The sequence below is a fragment of the Phocoena sinus genome, chromosome 5 (genome assembly GCF_008692025.1).
Source record: "Phocoena sinus isolate mPhoSin1 chromosome 5, mPhoSin1.pri, whole genome shotgun sequence".
Taxonomy (NCBI): domain Eukaryota; kingdom Metazoa; phylum Chordata; class Mammalia; order Artiodactyla; family Phocoenidae; genus Phocoena; species Phocoena sinus.
Genome location: NC_045767.1, coordinates 117,048,227 through 117,069,779, shown reverse-complemented (window position 1 = coordinate 117,069,779; position 21,553 = coordinate 117,048,227). Strand labels below are relative to the sequence as shown.

Here is a 21,553-nt window from a genome sequence, read left to right as displayed (position 1 = left end):
AGGGGCCCAGTCGCTCCACGGCATGTGGGATCTTCCCGGACCGGGGCACGAACCCGTGTCCCCTGCATCGGCAGGCGGACCCCCAACCACTGCGCCACCAGGGAAGCCCTCGATAGCTCATTTTAAACCTCACAATAACCTTGTGCACTTATTATTTAATCCCTTCTTTACAGTTGAGGAAACTGAATTATGGCAGTTAGTTAATTTGTGCCATGCCACATAGCTATTAAGTAGAATTGGGAGAGCCAGGTTTCAAACCCAGAGCTGCACTTACATACACACACACCCCCAATCCCATAGCCATAAGTGCTAGAGTCTCCTGATTGTTCACTTAATTTCTACAGTAGCCCTGTAGGACAAATGATAATATTATTATCTAAAAAGTGAAAAAAACATTGAAAATTGAGAAATTGTGTAATCTTCTAAAAATTATAAGTACGTATCAAATGGCAGATAAAGAGGTTTTGGACTCGGGTTGATAATTATTCGAATTCCGTGTTTTTATCATTGCAACGTACACTCTCTCCTACTCAAGCCATGTGAAATAAAGAATCCTGGCACAATGGACAAACATGCTTCTGAATGAGCTTTGCCTTATTTGTTCCTGTGGGGCTATGATAATAACCAAACAGCAAAATAAAACACATATTTCTATCGCCAGCTTGGTGATGCTAAGCGCTCTACAGGACATCTCATTCAATGATACCAAGAATCTATAATGATGAACTTAATGGCACACAGCATCTGCCCTCAATACTAGGAGTTGGTAGGGCCAATGCGCTCTTTCCACAATAAATAATATACCGCATGGTATTCCAACTGTGCATCAACGTGGCGTGAAGAAAAAGGAACAGAAGAAGTAACACTCATGAGGTACGAGTCAACAGTGGAGTCCCAATGGGATACTTCTTTATGCATCACTTTCGGATATTTAGGACTTAAGATTTTCCTCAGAGAAAGCAAACAAGAGAGACAGAAAGAAACACAAAGAGAAACAAAGCGGAAGATATAGAACGCTATTAAAAACATCTATGAAATTCATCAGTTTGAGGTTTATTCAGTATCTATGAGACCTAAACAGAATAGCTGACTCCTTATTACTTTTCCCACTAATCAGTGTTTCTTTAAGGTCAGTAAAGATTTTCAGTGTGCTTTTATCTAAGTATGCAAATGTCAGTAGACGTCTCAAAAGTCATGTGCTTCAGCCAGACCAAAATAAACACAGTGTAAGATGAGGCTGGAGATGTAGGTAGACAGGAGCCCTTGTTTGCCTTGTAGGCCGTGTGAAGGGGAAACCTCGTCTGGTGATAAATTTTGAAAAGAAGATCTAACCACGTTCAACGGACAGGCTGGCTCACTATGTGGTAAAATCCTACTGTACAACTTTTTGAAATAGAATTTATATGAATATATTCTAGTTCATAATTCCTAGTATATACTTTTAACATTTTTTAAATGGCACTCCTGTAGCATTATTGGTTTGAAATAATATGAACCTTTTTGAATGTAATAGTCACAAAATGCTTTAAGATAAGGTGCAAGGTCAGAAAATTAAGTATCTTCCTCATTTCTTTCAAACTAGGTATATTGCTTAGAAAACCCATTTAATAGTGTATGATAATATTTAAGTCAGCATGTAGAACATGTCTCTGAAATGTAACCTGTGCAGCAACTAGGATTTCAACCTGGGATTTCAAAGTATCTTACTATTTTTTGGCATATATAAGAATATACTGCATTCAAGAAATAGATTTAAGACTAGATAGATAGACAGACAGATAGATACACTTATCATAGGTCTGTAATATAGCTCTAAAAATGAAGAATATAGAATATTTGAAATATATAGTATTGAACAAAACAGTGTCTTCATTGACATAAAATATTTTATCACCATGAATTTAGTATATGTACGATATTTACAAACACTAATATCTAAGAGAAAGCATTCACATTCTCTAAAAGAAGTGTTAGCAAGATTTTTATTTAAACTTCCTATGTCCCAAATTCTATTACATTTTCCCTACTAAAGGGTTTGGCTCAGATGTTTATATTTTATTTACAAGATTGTTCCTCTGCCTGGTACACACAAATATTTATGTCTTATATAAAACCTAAGGACATCTTAAAGTTAATTGTTATAAATTATTCTTATCCTTTCTTTTAGACTCCCAAAATTATATTCAAGGAAGTTTCTCTCCTTCCTCACCCCTGAGACCAATGAAGAAAAATATAAAGAGAGCAGAAATGAAACAGGAGAAAAAGAGAAAAATACATGATATAAATCAAACTAATTTTTTCCTGGGGAGTTTTATGGACCATGAGGTTCATTGTCACCGAAATACTTCATTTCTTTAAAACTTTTGTACCATAATAAGTTTTCAAACATCATATTATAATGTAGAAAAGTATATGTTTTGATAAAACCAAACACCCTATGGCCACCCAAGCCTCCCATCTAAACATATATGTGTGCACACCATCATTTAATATGGTATGTGTAGCTGCCATGGAGCTTCAACGTCACAAGTTCCATCATTTCTTCTATTAACTGACACATTTCAATGTTGACTAAGCAAAGCAAACTTTTGTTTACTTAACATCTTTATTGGAGTGTAATTGCTTTACAATGGTGTGTTAGTTTCTGCTTATAACAAAGTGAATCAGTTATACATATACACATATCCCTATATCACTTCCCTCCTGCGTCTCCCTCCCACCCTCCCTACCCCACCCCTCTAGGTGGTCACAAAGCACTGAGCTGATCTCCCTGTGCTATGCAGCTGCTTCCCACTAGTTAATTATTTCACATTTGGTAGTGTATACATGTCCATGCCACTCTCTCACTTCGTCCCAGCGTACCCTTCCCCCTCCCCATATCCTCAAGTCCATTCTCTAGTAGGTCTGCGTCTTTATTCCCGTCTTGCACCTAGGTTCTTCATGACCATTTTTTTTGTTTGTTTTTTAGATTCCATATATATGTGTTAGCATATGGTATTTGTTTTTCTCTTTCTGACTTAACTTCACTCTGTATGACAGACTCTAGGTCCATCCACCTCACTACAAATAACTCAATTTCGTTTCTTTTTATGGCTGAGTAGTATTCCATTTTATACATATACTACATCTTCTTTATCCATTCATCTGTTGATGGACACTTAGGTTGCTTCCATGTCCTGGCTATTGTAAATAGAGCTGCAATGAACATTGTGGTACATGACTCTTTTTGAATTATGGTTTTCTCACGGTATATGCCCAGTAGTGGGATTGCTGGGTCATATGGTAGTTCTATTTGTAGTTTTTTAAGGAACCTCCATACTGTTCTCCATAGTGGCTGTATCAATTTACATTCTCACCAACAGTGCAAGGGGATTCCCTTTTCTCCACACCTTCTCCAGCATTTTTTGTTTGTAGATTTTTTGATCATGGCCATTCTGACCGGTGTGAGGTGATACCTCAGAATGGGAGAAAATATTTGCAAATGAAGCAACTGACAAAGGATTAATCTCCAAAATTTACAAGCAGCTCATGCAGCTCAATATCAAAAAAACAAACAACCCAATCCAAAAATGGGCAGAAGACCTAAATAGACATTTCTCCAAAGAAGATATACAGATTGACAACAAAAACATGAAAGAATGCTCAACATCATTAATCATTAGAGAAATGCAAATCAAAACTACAAAGCAAACTTTTGAAGTAATACAAAATCTGAAGAAAATACTCAATATAAACAAAATACGTGGCAACACTAAAACAAGCTATAAACATTTTATAGGTGGTAGTTTGGCAAGACCTACATAACTTGCCTGCATGCAACCCAAGGTGAAGGACTGTAAAGCCTGTGGCATTATAAACACAGGCAAAAATACACATAAACACACACACACACACATACACACACATCTTCTATGTATTTAGGATCTCTGAGCTGTCTTCAACATGTACTCTCCTTTTTCTCTCCATTGCACTAACTCTATAATAAACCAGTTGTGTTTTCCCCCCCATCCTTCAAGGAGGCTAGATCAAAGAACTGGGCTACTTTATAATGCCACATCCCTTAGGCATCACGATTATAGAATCATTTAGTAAACTTCTCAGAAGCGAGGTGTTATACTGATACTTGGTAAGCAGGACCTCCCCGTCTTCCCTTCCCAACACATAATTCCAGCATAGCACTTAAGAGGTTATACATCACTGCTGTCTCCTTGATACCCCTGCATATTTATAACATTTTAAATCAGATTATGTGAGTCTGCAATGTGAACCATGGATCTTTTTTATTTATATTTTAATTGAAGAATTGTTAATTTATAATGTTGTGTTAATTTCTAGTGTACAGCAAAATGATGTAGTTATACATATATGTATATATTCTTTTTCAGATTCTTTTCCATTATAGGTTATTACAAGATAATGAGTATATTTCCCTGAGCTACACAGTAGGTCATTGTTGTTTACCTGTTTTATATATAGTAGTTTGTATCTGTTAATCCCAAACTCTCTGCTCTCCCTTCCCTCCGCTATCACCTTTGGTAACCATAGATTTGTTTCCTATGTCTGTGAGTTTATTTCTGCTTTGTAAATAAGTTCAATTGTATCATTTGTTCATAAAAAAGTGAACCATGGATTTTAAGGAAGCAAGGCCATTGGCAGAAAAGCCGTTATAGACCACTACACTATCACAGGCAAGAAATGATGGTGGTTGGGATTAGAATGGATAGAGTGAAAACATAAAAAATAAATGAATTTGAGGGAAATTGTGGAATTAGCATGATTAGAAATTGATACTTGAACTTGAATGTGGAATGTGGATAGGTTTGGTGAGACAAGACAAAAATACTTATGTTTTATGTTTCTGCATTGAACTGTTGAAGAGAGGGTGGCATTTACTGAGACAGGAATTATTTGAGGGAGAATGATTTAAATGTGGTACCAGGGCATGGTAATCGTGGGGACCAAAAGTCTGCTTTCCACAGTGAAGCTCACGAAGATGAGGGTAGATGTAGAAAATAAAGACACAGTATTTCTTCTGGGTGGTGGGTTTAGAGTGATTTTTTCTTCTCTTTTATATTTTCACTATTTTCTATAGTGACCATATATTATTTTTACAGAAAAAAATTACCACACATTCTATATATTTTAAAAAATATGGCTTCAGGAGCAAAGAGGCAGAAAATTGCTAATATAAGCCTTTATTCACAACAGTAAACATAACTTGTCATCTACGATTTCCTGCCTGTGAATTTTTGGGGCCTAAACCGTAATATAAAATTCAAAGTTTAGCGTTGTGAAAACACGTCACCGCCAGCGCAACAGATGTTATATATCTGAACTTGAACTCAGAAGGTATTAGTGTTTAGGCCAATCAGAGGGAGGCCCCAAAGAATTTAAACTCTATCACAGCCCTAAGACTTTGTGTATGTACAATCTCAAAGTTAATAAAAGTAGTTCACGTTGAGTCCAATGTCACACTAAGGGACTAATAGCAAGAGAAGTTTTAGATGGCAGCTGCAGGCAAGGGCACTGGGTATGAGTGAGGGAAAGTAGCTGTTGCACCATTATGTCCCTGCCAACATTTACTCCATATCATGACGACTGAGAAGGACAACATTTTCCTCATGGATACATACAGGTATGCATTAGGCAAAGAGGCATACCATGCACACACCTGGTCCCTGCCAACAGATTCACACTAACTTAGCCTGTCGAGTGTTTACCAATCCCAGACATGATAAAATTAATAATATACCTTCAAATGCATGAGTGGGATTTCATTCTTACCGAGTTAAATAGATTACAAAACTACTAATAATGCCTTGTCTTTAAGACACAGTTGTGACTAGACACATACCTAATATTCCCTAAATTCCCTTTCTTACTTGCTATTTTTGTTCACAGTTAACTCCACACTCAAACTTAGGAAATCTCTACCTGCGAGTTTATGAGGTTGATATCAATCATAGCAGTCTTTTCAGAAAATTTTCCGTTTTCTATTCCCTTGGTGAAGGAGGGAAGTTATGTAACAAAGTATTCAAAGAATACCCTAATTACCCCTATAGGGAGATGACAACACACCAACACAGAGAAGTTGTAGAAGAGTTTACGTCTGGGGTGAAAAGTGAGACTGAAAGAGTCAGTGGCTCATGAAAGAAAGTGTAGGATTGTCAAAATCCAGACTTCACAGAAGTCTGACCATGTTTGCAAATTCATCATCTTGGTAATTGAGAGGAAACATCTCACTTTTGTAAAATATTTTGTAAAATACTTACTATTTGGTCCTTAAGGAAAAGTTTTTGCAACCCCTGTTATACAGCTAAATTCATACTGTGATTACTGACTTTCCTAAGAAAAAGAAAGAAAGAAAGAAAAGGAAAGAAAGACTGTATATCTATGTCTGTGTGTCTGTCTATCTCTCTGTCTATCCATCTATAACTATCTCCATCCATCCACAGGTCCTATGAATAGGGACTTAATGGTAGCTTTTATCTACTGCTCATTTACTTACTGCTCTTCACCAACTAAAATGATATAATTTAGTTAATAGTTATTTTAAAGATTCAGAAAGTAGCTGTTTCAGTTACTTAGCATAATATAAAGTTGCCCTGGCACCTTTTTTTTTTTGAAGAAAAGACTCGAAGCTTTTTAAAAAATAATTCTCTCAAGATAGATTTCCAAGCATGAAAATGAAGCACCTTGTACTCATTGCAACTACTGAAAGATAAGGGCACGATGACACCCACAGTCTTCATCAAACCACCTAAGAAAATCCATTAAAATTGTGCTGTTGAGAGGAAGGTTGAGGTAAGTATAACACTTTCTGGGATCTGAGTAAGACTAGGGGTAAAAGAGTCCATTTGCAGTGACATGGATGGACCTAGAGATCGTCAAACAGAGTGAAGTAAGTCAGACAGAGAAAGACAAATACCATATGATATCATTTATATGTGGAATCTAGAAAAATGGTACAAATGAACTTATTTACAAAACAGAAATAGAGTCACAGATGTAAAAAACAAACTTATGGTTACCAGGAGGGAAAAGTGGGGAGGGATAAATTGGGAGATTGGGGTTGACATATACACACTACTGTATATAAAATAGATAATTAATAAGGACCTACTGTATAGCACAGGGAGCACTACTCAGCACTCTGTAACGACCGATATGGGAAAAGAATCTAAAAAAGAGTGGATACATGTATGTGTATAACTGATTCACTTTGCTGTACAGCAGAAACTAACATAACCTTGTAAATCAACTCTACTCCAATAAAAATTAAAACAAAACAAAAGAGGCCAAAAAAAGAACTTCAGAGTAAAGCTCTGTCTGGGCCGGAGATTTCACCCAACCAAGAAAAATGTTTCAAGTCCTTCTGTAGGACAATGTCCCATTCTTACATTCTTAATTTGTTATGTTGTATCATGTTAATTTCATATTATAATTTAATGATTACAGTATATTAATTTATATTATATTATAAATATAATTCTTAATTTAAATTATTGTCTCAGTTGGATAGCATATATCTTCGAGGGTAGATTCTTTAAGAAAGTTTGGTGAATGACATTTTCTGAGCTTCTGCGTATTTAAGTATGTCATTTCCATTGCCTTCACTCATTAAAAAAAGTCATAACTTGACCCTATATAATAAAGTGGGCCACAACCTTTTTCTCTCAAAAAATCAAAAATCAGTAGATGTTACTCCATGGACTTCTGCAGAGAAGTAAGTATAAGGTTAGTCTAATTTTAGCATGTAAAATAAAAACCCACATAAGTTTTCACTGTTTCCAAGTTTTTGCATGAATTGTTCTTTCCCAAGAAAGAACATTTGAGAAGAACTTATTGTGTTTGTCTTCCACATCCGAGATGTGATTTCTTAGTGTCAAATCTGTTCTTCTCTGCTGGCTTTGTGGATTTAATTTGCCTACTGCATTTTAAAATTTCATTATTCTCTCCATTATTCTTTTCTTCTCAGCATTTTTCCTAAAAGGTGATGGTTCTCAACTTAGGGTTTTCTAATTCCTTTTCATAATAACCATACCTTATATTCTACTGAGATCAGTAGTCAATTTCCTTACAATCTTTCCTATTTCCCTTTTGAGTCTTCAACATGATTTTTTCTCTACTTTTCTTTAGAAAATTTTAAAGATTCATAATTGATTTTTTTTCAACACATTTTAATGGTGGGAGATTTACACAGAAAAGGTGTAATGTAAGCCACAAATGAGAGTCACACATGTGATTAACATTTTCTAGTGGTCAGTAGTCATATGTAAAAAGTAAAAAGATATCATATTTTAGATTCTACATGATATCACTTATATGTGGAACCTAAAATATGACACAAATGAACCTATCTTTGAAACAGAGTCATGGACATAGAGAACAGTCTGGTGGTTGCCAAGGGGGAGGGGTTTGAGGAAGGGATGGAGTGGGAGTTTGGGGTTAGCAGATGTAAGCTATTATATATAGAATGGATAAACAACAAGGTTCTACTGTATAGCACAGGGGACTATATTCAATACCCTGGGATAAACCATAATGAAAAAGAATATTAAAAAATGCATATAATATCTATAACTGAATGCTTTGCTGTATAGCAGAAATTAACAAGACATTGTAAATCAACTATACTTCAATAAAAAATAAAATTAAAAGTAGAAAGAGAAGCACATAAAATTAATATCATATTGTATTCAACCCCAGTAGAGCCAAAATGTTAACATTTCATTATGAAATCAGTCTTTTTTTGTTTGTGTGCTATGAATTCAAAATTTGGTGTTTATACTACACTTGGCAGAACATCTCAAAGTGGACTAATGACATTTCAAGTGATTAATAGTCATACAGGGCTAGGAGTCATCATACTGGACAATGCAGATCTAGATTTTTATGTTATCATCATACTTTAAGAAAAAATGTTTCATAAAGAAAAAAATTAATGTAAGAGACAATCATAAATCACTTTCTCTTACCTACACAAATCTTCTTTGATTTGAAGAGAGATCAATTCCTTAGGAATATGAAAAGAAAGTATGCTCTCTGACATCTGCTCCCGGATTCGCATCCACTTATTGTCAGATGTGGGAAATCTATATAATTTACACACTGGGTTCTTTAACACTGGAAAAGGAGAAAAAAATAAAGTTAATAGTTAGATTACAACGATATGCATTTTAGATAAAGATCAATTAACAAAATCATTAATCAGGATACCATTCTAATATTTGATCAAAATTTTTTATCATAATCCGTAGTGTGACTGAGTTTCTAAGAATTTTCTCCTTATATCTTATTTTTTTCAGTAGCTTCTTGGATATAGTTTTTATTGAATTAAAAAGTGATAGGGCTTCCCTGGTGGCGCAGTGGTTGAGAGTCCGCCTGCCGATGCAGGGGACACGGGTTCGTGCCCCGGTCCGGGAGGATCCCGCATGCCGCGGAGCGGCTGGGCCCGTGAGCCATGGCCGCTGAGCCTGCGCGTCCGGAGCCTGTGCTCCGCAATGGGAGAGGCCACAACAGTGAGAGGCCCGTGTACCATAAAAAAAAAAAAAAAAAAAAAAAAAAGTGATACAACAAATTCCAATTCATAAATGTGGCTACTATGGCTCTCTGACATACCACCTATTAATTCCTTTTCCTTCTAAAGATTTTCTTAAAGTATATGTAATTATAAATATAGATGAAAATATATGGATTTATACACCATACATGCTTTGAAAAAATACATTTCTGGATTTCTTCCAATCACTCTTAGTCAGCTTTACCCACTTATATAGTAGGTGACAACTGATATGTTATATTAGAGGTTTTAAATGACCCTACTACCAAAAGCGACTTTTTTCTTAAATGTCAGAAAGGTTCATTCCTTGGCTTAAGATCTATTACAATTCAAATATTATTCATACTTTAGTGTCAATAAGTCAATAACACTTTCCTAAAACCATATATTATCAGAAGCAAGACAGGGAGACTATGAACAAGCTGAATATTTGAGATGGGTGACAGTGATTAGGGGAGAAATAACATGGTCATGTCATCAAGGATTTTAAAAGATTTAAAGAAAAAGTGTAGGGCTAGATATTAAGATAATACTTTATACATTTTTTGTGAGGCCAGCATCCCTACCACACTACCAAGTCCTATATTTCAGGGCAAGATTTTATTTCCATTGCTGTTGGATAAAGAATATAAGAGAAATATATCAAAGCTTAATGGACAACAAAATGTGTGAATCACCAGTTAAGGACCTATGATTATTTGGCTCCAGTTTACCAATGAAGCTAATTAAAAAGAGAATTTGATATTGAAGTGGATGTAAGTCTTTAAATAACGCCCAGCCTGGTATGTGGCCCAAGTCTTTTCAACATAGGGAGTAAAATACCTTTCTCATTTTAGTGTTTTATAAGGCTGTGTCTCATTCATTCTGATTTATATTTCCGTGTCTCATTGGAAATATAAATATATTTCTGAGCATTAAAATGAGGAACTATTCATCCATTCTGCAACTATCATTCTCAGATGTCCAGTCTGACAACTATCGTTATCAGAATTGATACTAAATAGGAAACCTTTATTTCAAACATCTCATTCTTTAACGACCAGATTCAAAGCTCCCGGCACACTTATCTACCCCTTACAAGAATTAGCTAGAATGTTCACTTGTTAAAAGCATCAATAGAAGCAAGACGATAGAATATTTCCAGGATGTTGAGAGACAATATTTTAAATCTATTTTGCCATAAACATGACCTTTTAAGTTTTATCAATTAGATTATATCACAGATCCATATATAAGGCTAATTATACTTATCTTCTTTCTCTTTTTAATGAGGTATAAAGGTATAATTGACATATAACATTATATTAGTTCCAGGTATAGAATGTAATGATTCAACATCATTTGTATATTTGTATATATTGTGAAATGATTACAATAAGTCTTGTTAACATCTGTCACCATACATTGTCACAAATTTTTTCTTGTGATGAGAACTTAAAAATCTCTCTTAGGAACTTTCAAATATGCAATACAATATTATTAACTACAGTCACCAAGCTGTACATTACATCCCCATTTCTTATTTATTTTATAATTGAAAATTTATATCTTTTGACACCCTTCACCTGTTCCACCCACCACCATCCCCTGTCTCGGGCAACCACCAATTAGTTCTCTGTACCTATGAGTTCTTCTTTTTATTTGTTATGTTTTATTTTGTTTTTGCTTTTAGATTCTACATATAAGTGAGTTCATACAGTATCTGTCTTTCTCTGTCTGATATTTCACTTATCATAATGCCCTCAAGGTCCCTCCATGTTGTCACAAATGGCAAGATTTCATTCTTTTTTATGGCTGAATAATATTCCATGTGTGTGTGTGTGTGTGTGTGTGTGTGTGTGTGTGTGTGTGTGTGTGTACCACATTTTCTTTATCCATTTGTCAGTGGAAACTTAGGGTGCTTCCATGTCTTAGCTATTGAAAATAATACCGCAATGAACACTGGGATGCATATATCTTTTTGAATTAGTGTTTTCATTTTCTTTGGATAAATACCCAGAAGTGGAATTGCTGGATCATATGGTAGTTCTATTTTTAGTTTTTGGAGGAATCTCCATATTGTTTTCCATAGTGGCTGCACCAATTTACATTCCCACCAACAGTGCATGAGGGTTCCCTTTTCTCCACTTCTTGCCAATAACACTTGTTATTTTTTGTATTTTTGATATCCATTCTAACAGATGTGAGGTGATATCTCATTGTGGTTTTGATTTGCATTTCCCTCATGATTAGTGATGTTGAGTAACTTTTCATGTACCTGTTGGACATCTGTGTGTCTTCTTTGTAAAAATGTCTATTCAGATCCTCTGCCCATTTTTAATCAGAATTTTTTTTTTTTGCTGTTACTGAGTTGTATGAGTTCTTTATATATTTTGGATATTAGCCCTTATCAGATGTATTTTCTTTTATATGAAATACAGAAACTTACAGCCAATGAAAGAAACTATGATATTTCATTCATCTTTAAAGTGACAATGTTTTAAAGATGTAAGAATTTTACTATAACCTCTATTGCCCTATCTCTAGAGGTGGAGAAGAAAAACAATGTATGTACAGAATTCAGTATATTGTAAGTCAGCTTAAACCATTTATGGGATCTCAGGAATTCTAATATAGCTAACATGATCAGGAATATAAACGTATCCTTTTATAGTAAGACAGAAACAGTCTCTGTTTCTTTTTTTTCTGTGAAATGTCCACATTTTTCCTTAGTAACCTAAGTAAATATTCAATTACTTGGGTTATACTTAGTATATGCACTGCTTTTTAACCTCTGCTTTTTTTCTTTTTCAGGATTACACAGAATCTTTGTATCTCCCAAACTACGGTTTAAAAACCCTTCGATTTTTCTTGCCTTTAATAAAACAATAATATTTTAGAAAATCTGTATTTTTAATTAAGTTGAAAAATATGATATTCTTTATTTTATCTGTTATCACAAAACTAGTCCTTCAACTTTTGATTTTACTGTTTTCATTTTACTGCTTTTCAGTGTATTCTAAATATAAATCTTTGTTGAAATAGAGTGGTAGAAATCAAGGACAGTGTGATTAATGAGCTCCAGAACTATCCTCCGACCACCCGAGACACAACATCCAGAACCCTGTGGGAATGCTGCTGTTTTTTTAAGGAAAGCACTTGGGGCAAATAATAAACAAAAAAATCAGGCCACATGATCTAGCTGCCCCCGGAAAATTCCCAATAATGTCTCCTGTCTAACTTTCATGCTATAGGTTCTAACCTTTTGAAACTCATAGATCTCTAGACATTAGTATTTAACTGCACATAGCTATTAGGATCTCAATGTAGACATAGTGGAATCCACTTTACAACCAAGTCTGACCCAGTAGCTTTGCTTATTGAATACCTACTACGTATAAAGCAAGAACACTTACTGTTTCTCAAAATGCCACATAATGGATTATGACTTAGAAAATACAAAATATATATATGGCCTGACTTTTAATTACCATGAAATTTGTTCCAATGGCTACAAACAGACCAGATAAGATGTTCTCAACTGAAAATTTTGCTGGGTTCATAGTGAGAAGATTTCTGCTATCCTCATATAAAAGAAAGGCAAGGTATTCATTATCAAATATTGAACAGTGGACCATAAATGATGAATGCTTTTGTCGTTTTATAAATGCTTCTCCCCTATAGCAGAGATACAGTTTCAACAATTCTGCACACACACTCCAGCTGTGTAAATGAGCCCACCACTTTCAGCTCTGGCTTTCCACTGATGTCAAGTATTTCTTCATGTAGGAGATGCATTTCTGACCATACAACAGGCTCAACTCAGCAAAAACAACTATCTAACTTATCTATTATAAGTTCTTTTTAAAGAGAGCCCTGTGTGTATTATCTTCATTTTTTTTCACTGCTTTTGCCAAAACAATTGCTAAAAATATCACGTGACAGATTCTACCAAGGGAAAAGTAGTGAAGAGATTTTGGACACCACCACAGTCTTAATAATGACTTAATAAGGATAAAGTTCTAAGATGGTCCAGATATGAATACATTCCCACTGAGATCCACCCTCTAAGGTGAACACAGGGACGGAAAGTAAATGACAGATTTTTTCTCCTAAAATTGCAACACAACTCAAATTTCCACATCATTTATTCCAGACACTGTAAAAGGCCTTTTTAATACAGTAGCACACCACCTGCTTTTCCAGGAATTGTGAAAGCCAAGTGCTCCAGTTCTGAACTATCAAAGTAAAGATGCCAAGGAAATGTTCAACAAAGCCAAAACATAGACAACACATTAAAAAAGGATGGCTGTTCAAGCAACCTGGGGCAGAAAAGATAAACCAGAGTGATATCATAGGGATGATCTTCTCTTTCCTGTGTCTGTGTTGGGGACATCAGCGGATCAGACAAGGAGTTTTGGAAATTTGGATTCAGGGTTGAGGGGATCATCAGAATGCCAAACAATTAAGATTGTCTTTAATGCAGTTCTCCAGAATAAGCTCATCTGTGATTATCTTCATGCAATTTCTTGCTTTCAGGAGGTGGTAGATGTCACGTATTTAAATGGAATCTGACATCATTGGCTTCAAGCTTTACAAAATCATTATTTTAATGTACTGTAGATTCTTGTAGAGAATCTATTCATTTTGTAGCTTTTAATTATGCAGTTGTTTAATAGTTTCATCATTCAGCCGAATGTACATGCATTGCCTATTCTCCAAATGCTACATTGCACTTAGTAAAGATAAGTCTGTGTAAGCCAATTAGATAACGACATTCTCTCATTCGTAGTTGAAAATATCTTAGATTTAGATACATACATCTTAAATGTAGATTGGCTCTTTTTAAGATTAGATGAGAACTAAAAATCCTAAACAGAAATCACTAAAAGACTATCCTAAGCAAGGCTTAGAAAAGAGAAAGTAAGAAAGCATGACAGGAGCTCAGAAAACACAGCAAAGAAAGATCTCTTTTAAAATAATAAAGATGAAAAAAACTATTAAAAAATAAATTCCCCCAGAATTTTAAATTACTTTTCTTTAGTTGTGTTATAAATTCTAAATTATGTTATTGTTTGTACTGTTTTTAAAGGAACAACAAATAAGAATAGAAATAGTATGTAAGCTGAGTCAGACAAAGTGCTGCTTCCCTAGTCTAGCCAAACCCACAAGCTCTTGGCCTTCCATCTTCAATTCAAGGCCAAGAACAAGAAAAACTATTACAGATGCAGAATAAAACATAGAGATAATATTTGTGGGAATTTAGTCTCCAACTGGTGAAAACTGGCGAGTTCAATGTGTAGAATTTGGAGCTTTGGTTTTGGGTGGTCAGAAAAGAGATTTGCTTCATTCACTCTAGTTTGAATGATTTTCCCTGTTCATTCTAATTCAGTCATTAAAGTAAAGGACAGATCTACAAAAGTGTCCTTTTCTGGTTCATATTTCATGCTGAGCAGCCTGGAATGACCTGCGGTTCATGGAACTCAAGTTGTTTCTTGCCAATTTGCCTCTGTTCAAGGTATTCCCTGCACCTCAAAGGAACGCTCCTTTTTCCTGGCTACACATAATCATCCTATAAACTCAGCTCAGCAAGCACCTCCTCCAGGAAGCCCTTCTTGACTTCCCTCTGCTCCCTCCCTACAGTTGTTTCTCTTTTGTACTCCCCATCCCCATCTCTATCATGGTTCTTATCAGTTGTGCTATAATTGTCTGTTTACTGCTCTGTATCCCCCATTAGAATGTAAACTTGTGAAGGCCATGACTGTACAGTTTTCTTTGTCCTCATGTTATCTCCTGTACCTAGCACAGTGCCCAGTATATGCAAACATTCCACAGAAATGAGCTTAAACCTTACACCTCAGATGTTTCTCATCATTACTTTCCCTAATAGGTGAACAGTTAGGGCCCTGACAACTGTGTAAATTGAGAGGGAAAAATGCAAGAGGGAAGGACATAACTAAAAACCTCTCTTCAAGAGAGAGCACAGGCATCAGAATAAAAGAAGGAAAACCACAGCCGAGAGAAAGCCCTGCTCACATTTGTCCACAAAATGTTAACCTTTTGACTATATCCTCTTCTTACCTTTATTTTTCTTCTAGTTTACCTAAGGTGGGCAGTGGAGGGGCTAATAAAACTTACAACAGGAAGACAGCTGAAGTATTTAAAAGTGTCTAAGAGATGATTTCTTTGATTACTAGGCAGTGAAATTCACTCTTCCATTGAAGCTACTTAACACCATAAGTATGTTAATACACGGTAATGAAAACATGAAAATTCCAAAAGAGCAAGGTTAATGGTGTGAACTGAGAATGCCACCTTCCATATTAGTAAACAAAAGATGTTGCAGCCATCCAGTCATCGCATTACAGCCTCCCAGAGGGAGAACCCCGAGGGAACTTGGGATGGAAGCAAAGAATGCCTGCCATCTAGCTGTCAACTGCTATAGCCACCCTGCTGGCACACCCTGAGGAGACTCAGGGTAAGAAAATGCAGGATACTGGCCCCAGATAGCTGAGGTGCACATCAAAGGAATGATCTCAACGAGCCCAGGCTTTGCATCTTCCCATACATAGAAAAGTGCTAATTTCATTAACTTGAGATGTCTGGTTTTCTTTAATTACCAATAATCTGTTGATGTTCCGACTACCTGCTCTTTGTTGCAAAAACTCCTATATATCTTGGCTACCGCCTCGCCTCTTTGGAGCAATTCCTCAGAGTGATCTGAGAGTCCTATCTCCGGGGGCTTGAAGTCCTAAGAATATCCGCCAAATAAAACATAACTCTCGACTTTTAGGTTGCGTGTGTGTGTTTGTTTTTTTTTTCAGTAGACAATGGACTCCACTGGATTTGTTAAAGCAGCAAAGGGCAAAGAAATCTGGTGAGTAAGTAAGTATAAAGGATAAAGGGCCAATGTTATAAGCCAAGATGGTCCCATATTTTACACATCATGGAGTTATAAATACAAGGGCAAAATCTATTTAAACTAGTATGGAGAAAATACAACAGAGATATCTTTGTTAGCATAAATTGATATGATCTAAAATTTGACAAGGTAAGTTGATTTAGTACCTCATGAATGAAAAGAAAAAACGGGGAATATGGGATTTGTTTTTCGGCTGGAATTCCTCAGGATTCAAAATGAGTATAGGGGGAAATATTTTTCAATGTCTCTCAGAATATCTCCTAAAATATTCTGTCATGCCTTGCTTTACATGAGGTGGTAGTGAGGAGAATGTCACCCAATATTCATTTCAACTGTGTGGTATTGTGAAAGGCAGTTAAAGTCTCTGGTGCCATATGAGGCAGGAAAAAACTTAAAATGAGAATTTCATAGTAATTTTTAGGGAGAGTAATAAATTCTTTTCTTTCAAACCAAATGATTCAATTTGAACATCTTTCTCATGGAGAGAAGAATAACTGCAATTTTCTGTTACCTGAAGCATCAATTCAAATGATAAGATGTACCCATTATTAGTCACTTGACAAATATTTACTGAGTGCCTATTGTATTCTGGCCCTGGAGACACAGAAATAAATAAGCAACATTTCTTCTTAAATAGCACACAAGCAGGCATCTTCCATACAGCAATAGTAGTAGATGGCTTAATCCTATTGGGGGAAAAAGAATCAAAGATATAGTGGACTATTTCGAGAAAAATTGCGATTTATCTGTGAGGTAAGAAGAAAAATACCAATAAATTCTCCAAACAGGAGGGAAATTGCCTGTGTTTAGGGCTGAAAGCAGAGTAGTCCCCACATTGTGGCTTAGGTTCTAACTTACACAGTCATGGAAATCATCGTTGTCAGATACACCCTCTGTGAGGGCAATGGACACACACACTTTAATGTAAAGCATGAAAGTCGTCTTTAAAAACTATCAAGGATAATTTCATGACTCAAGCAGTATGGAATTCAACCAAGAAAGATGCTGTATCAGATCGAATGCTTGCTGACAGGGGGAAACTCACTTGAAATGTGAAGCTAATAGGAAACTTGGTGACGGGGCCCATTAGCTCCTCAGATTGGGCATAATAATATCAAAGTCCATGGACTGAAGTATTCTGTAGCATTATACTTTTACAAGGAAAATTGGTAGATTCAGGAAATCTAGAGAGAATTGTCTCCTTGACAAAAATGTTTAAAAAGTTTATCTGTGGTCAGGCTTATTAAAAATAAATAACTCCTGAGAAAGACAACTGTAAGTGACAAAGAATAGATATGTGACTCCATGTGAGACAGATGAAAATGAATACTTTCATGAAGTATTTCTAAAACGAAGGAAGACATAGCAAAAGCTGAACTATGCTCTACAGACTTCAGACACTGAGAGCCAAAAAGGAAATCAAAGACTGTCCAGGTCAATTTGCTCATTGCAAAAGAATTGATGTCCAAAGAGGCTGACTTGTCTGGCAGGGTCACACTGCTGGTTAGCAAATTTAGGCTGTGACACCAGTTCTTCAGAAGAGTCTGTCCAGTGCTCTGATATTAAGACCACCAGAGCACATTTGTTCTTGTTCTGCTGTAGGCAAGGCACCTCAGTTGATGAGACTTAGTAGGACACCCAACTCCATGACCAGATAAGAGACTCTGCTGTCTACACTTCCCTCTGTTCAAAAATAACTTCCCCTACCCCCATCCCCCAAACAATGCCTCAACAACAAACAGTGCTAAGTGCTTTCACTACCATTTGCTTAAATGAATAAACAAATAATTAAATGGGTAAAGCTGTTATTTTAACAACTTTATTTGATGAACTACAGAATTAAAAAATTAAGCAAAATGAGAACCTCACAATTCTAATACTGTACCTTCTAGTGCGTTTCCTGTTTCAGAGAATATAAAAGCCAACAGCTGAAAGGAATTTGTTTTCTCCTATAACTAAGGTACTTATACACCTTTTTTATGGAATTGTAAATTCTGCCCCCTCTCCTTTTTCTCATTTCTTTTCTCCTCCTGCCCTCAACTCCCCAGGCTCCCAACATACACATTCAACTTGAGAGGCAAACAGGGCATGAAAAAGGTGAGGCCCGAGGGGGAAGAGCTTTTTCTTTGTAGTCTCACAATAGATAAGTGAATTTCCCAAGTCAGGCATTAAACCTCTAGAGATATAAATAGAATAGTGAGGACCAGCTATGAGCTATGACATCCTTTTGCACTCACTCAGGAAGAACTTCATCACTCACTTGAGACTGGCAAGTTCCATATAATACATGAATACAGAGACTTAAGAAGAATGTCAATAACTCCCTACACCTAAAGATTTTGAAAAACTACCAGATGGGAACACAGTGGATTAATTCCAAGGTTGCTGAGTTTAGACAAATAAATAGAAAAAAAGACCAAGGTACACACAAACCAAAGTCATAGGCGCACAGTCCAGCCACATATGCTATATGTGCACAAAACACTTAGATTTGGAACAGAAACATTTCATATATAGCACTTAGTTGTACTTTAAAATAACTTTTTGTAAAAAATCTAGCTTTTATAACATTTGACTGTCATTTAGCCTTGTCTTTCCCTGATATAAGAAGGCTCATAGAAAATATTTGTGGCAAATATATTCCAGGCACTTCCGGATTGCCTGGGCTAGGGACATTGAGAAATATCATCAGACCTAAGTAATCACCACCAAAACTGTCACCTCCAGGAAAAGGGAGAAGCAGTAATCAATCACCTTTCACTCCACTGAGTATATTTAAATTGCAGAGTGCAGCTGCTTCCATCACTTCCATATCACTTTTTGTCATATTACGGTCCATATGTTAGGAATTGTACCCTAGTAATCTGGAAGAGTTAGTACGCTTCAAAGACTCATGCCTTGCAGATTTTATGGCACAAGAATTAGGAGGTGCAGATTTACTTTTCACTATGTTCCCTTTGTCTCTTCTTCCTTAGGTGATATATTTTCTTACTCCGGGAGCCGTTTTTCTCTTTCTCTTTGAAATTTATATGAAACCAATCCGTTTTTTAAAATGGCATTTCTCTTTGTGGGCATAAAAAAATGACAAGGTTCACATGAGTGAATCACTTAAAAAGTGTCTTATAATTACAGTGTAGGTGATTCTGATGATAATCTGATTCACTCAAACTGCATTTAACATGAATGTAGTATCTCCCACATTCAATTTTATTTCTCAAAATTGACATCTGGTAAATTAAATAGATTATCTGGATATATTGAAATAAAGGACTAAAGGTTTGGTCAACTTTCAGGTGAAAAAAATATATGTGAGGAAGACCCTTTGAGGTTACATTAGTTATTTTATCCACACGGATAACTTATCAAGTACTTTATGGTACATGGCTGGTCTAGCCGTCCAGGTAGCCCCTTCACTGTTTAATGCATGTCCCTCCTGGCATTACATCCTTAATAAAAATTTTTTAAAAACACGCCACTTGGTCATAGGTTGAGAAGCAGCTGCTCTTCTTTGGTTTAATCCTTCATTCTAATAAGTACATTTAATAGGTTTTTTATTGCTATATTTTATTTCGAGTTCTTTGAGTCAAAAGGTTGCCTGTCTTTCTCCATCCCTGATTATTAGTGGCTTCCTGCAGGGGAAAATTGCTAATAGTTTAGGAGTTATGTATTAGTAAGCCTTTGAAGTTTGTATCACTTATTAATCTGATTATCATGCTATCCATGTCACTGTTGAAATGTACAACATAGAAGGCTAGAAAAATATTAAGGTTTATCCTATTGTTACACCAACTTTTAAATTAATGGCTTTTTAGTAATAGCATGACCTGGTAATTAAGAGCAAAGGCCTTGGGATTAAAACTGGATTTAAATTCTGGACCTGCTATTCACTAGGTAGTGACCTTGAGCAATTTCCTCACCTGTAAAATGGAGATAATAATACTGCCTTCTTCATAGCACACATCAGAAAGCAAGGTAAGGCAAGGCATATGAGTGGCATCTCGCCTGCCACTTATTTGCCATTATTATCACTACTGGTAACATAATTTATGTTATCATTCAAAAATCAGTTCCATAATTTATAGATACATATTATCACATATTTTGTAATTTTACCAGATGTCTCAAAGTCATCATTTATCACATTGTTTAGTTCCTTGTTGAAATTCAAATATATTACTATAAGTAACACTACACACACACACACACACACACACACACACACATATGTGTACACACACACTCAGGAATGTACAAATGTGTATATGAATTTTTCCTACTGAATCCATATACATACTGTTTTAACAACTTCATTAAAAGTAATAAACTAAAACTCAAACTAATTAAGAGCTTGACATTTCTAATACTCCCTCTTCTAATATCTCATTTCAGATGATACAAAATCCAAAAGCTAAAAGGAATTTGTTTTGCCATATAGCCAAGCTATATACATGTATTTATATATATTATATATCTTTCTTACAGACTTGTCAAGTCTAACACCACTCTGCTGACTCCACTCCCATGATTACCAATATTTAATAAGTGTCTACAATGGTTCTGTAAGAATGCTGCTCAGATTCAGTATTGAGTTCACAGAAAAGTAAAATGTATGTTCATATGAAATGAATGTAAGTTTCCAAAAGGGAGGTACATACCTGCATTCAAAAAAGGTAGGTTATCTTTTCTGCTCACAGTTTCTGGGGCTGTACATTCACATACCAGTGCACACTAAGAAGGAATAAAAGAAAACATATTTGAAAATGATCAAATAAGAAATGAGATTCTTCTTTTATTTGCAAAACATGAGGCCATGCACACGGTTTCAAAACGTTCTGAACAAACATTTTTGTATAACTATTTTTAGCTTTATCTTTACAATGAACCTTGTTTAACTTGTGGTTACTTACTTACATTTATATATAATATGATTATATTGTACAATTATAGACTACATTTCAGTTCCAGTTAAAGACTACTTAGGAAACAAAGTATGTACTTTCTTTGTGGAAACGGATTATCCACATGCTAGAGATAGGTTCCTCCTATAGCAAATCACCTATGACAAGCTGAATGGCTTTGTATTTCTGTTG

The 21,553-nt window shown here is 35.5% G+C and overlaps 1 protein-coding gene across 5 annotated transcripts in view; it reads right to left on the bottom strand.

Moving 5' to 3' along the window:
- Positions 1 to 21,553, bottom strand: part of INPP4B (inositol polyphosphate-4-phosphatase type II B) — a 323,827-nt gene that overhangs the window by 182,309 nt on the left and 119,965 nt on the right. For all 5 annotated transcript variants that reach the window (XM_032632713.1, XM_032632712.1, XM_032632709.1 and 2 more), the window contains 2 exons: positions 21,119 to 21,191; positions 8,979 to 9,126 (listed from right to left, as the gene is read on the bottom strand). In XM_032632713.1, the coding sequence (XP_032488604.1) occupies positions 8,979 to 9,126; positions 21,119 to 21,191 (221 nt within the window). The remainder of the gene's footprint in view (positions 1 to 8,978; positions 9,127 to 21,118; positions 21,192 to 21,553) is intronic.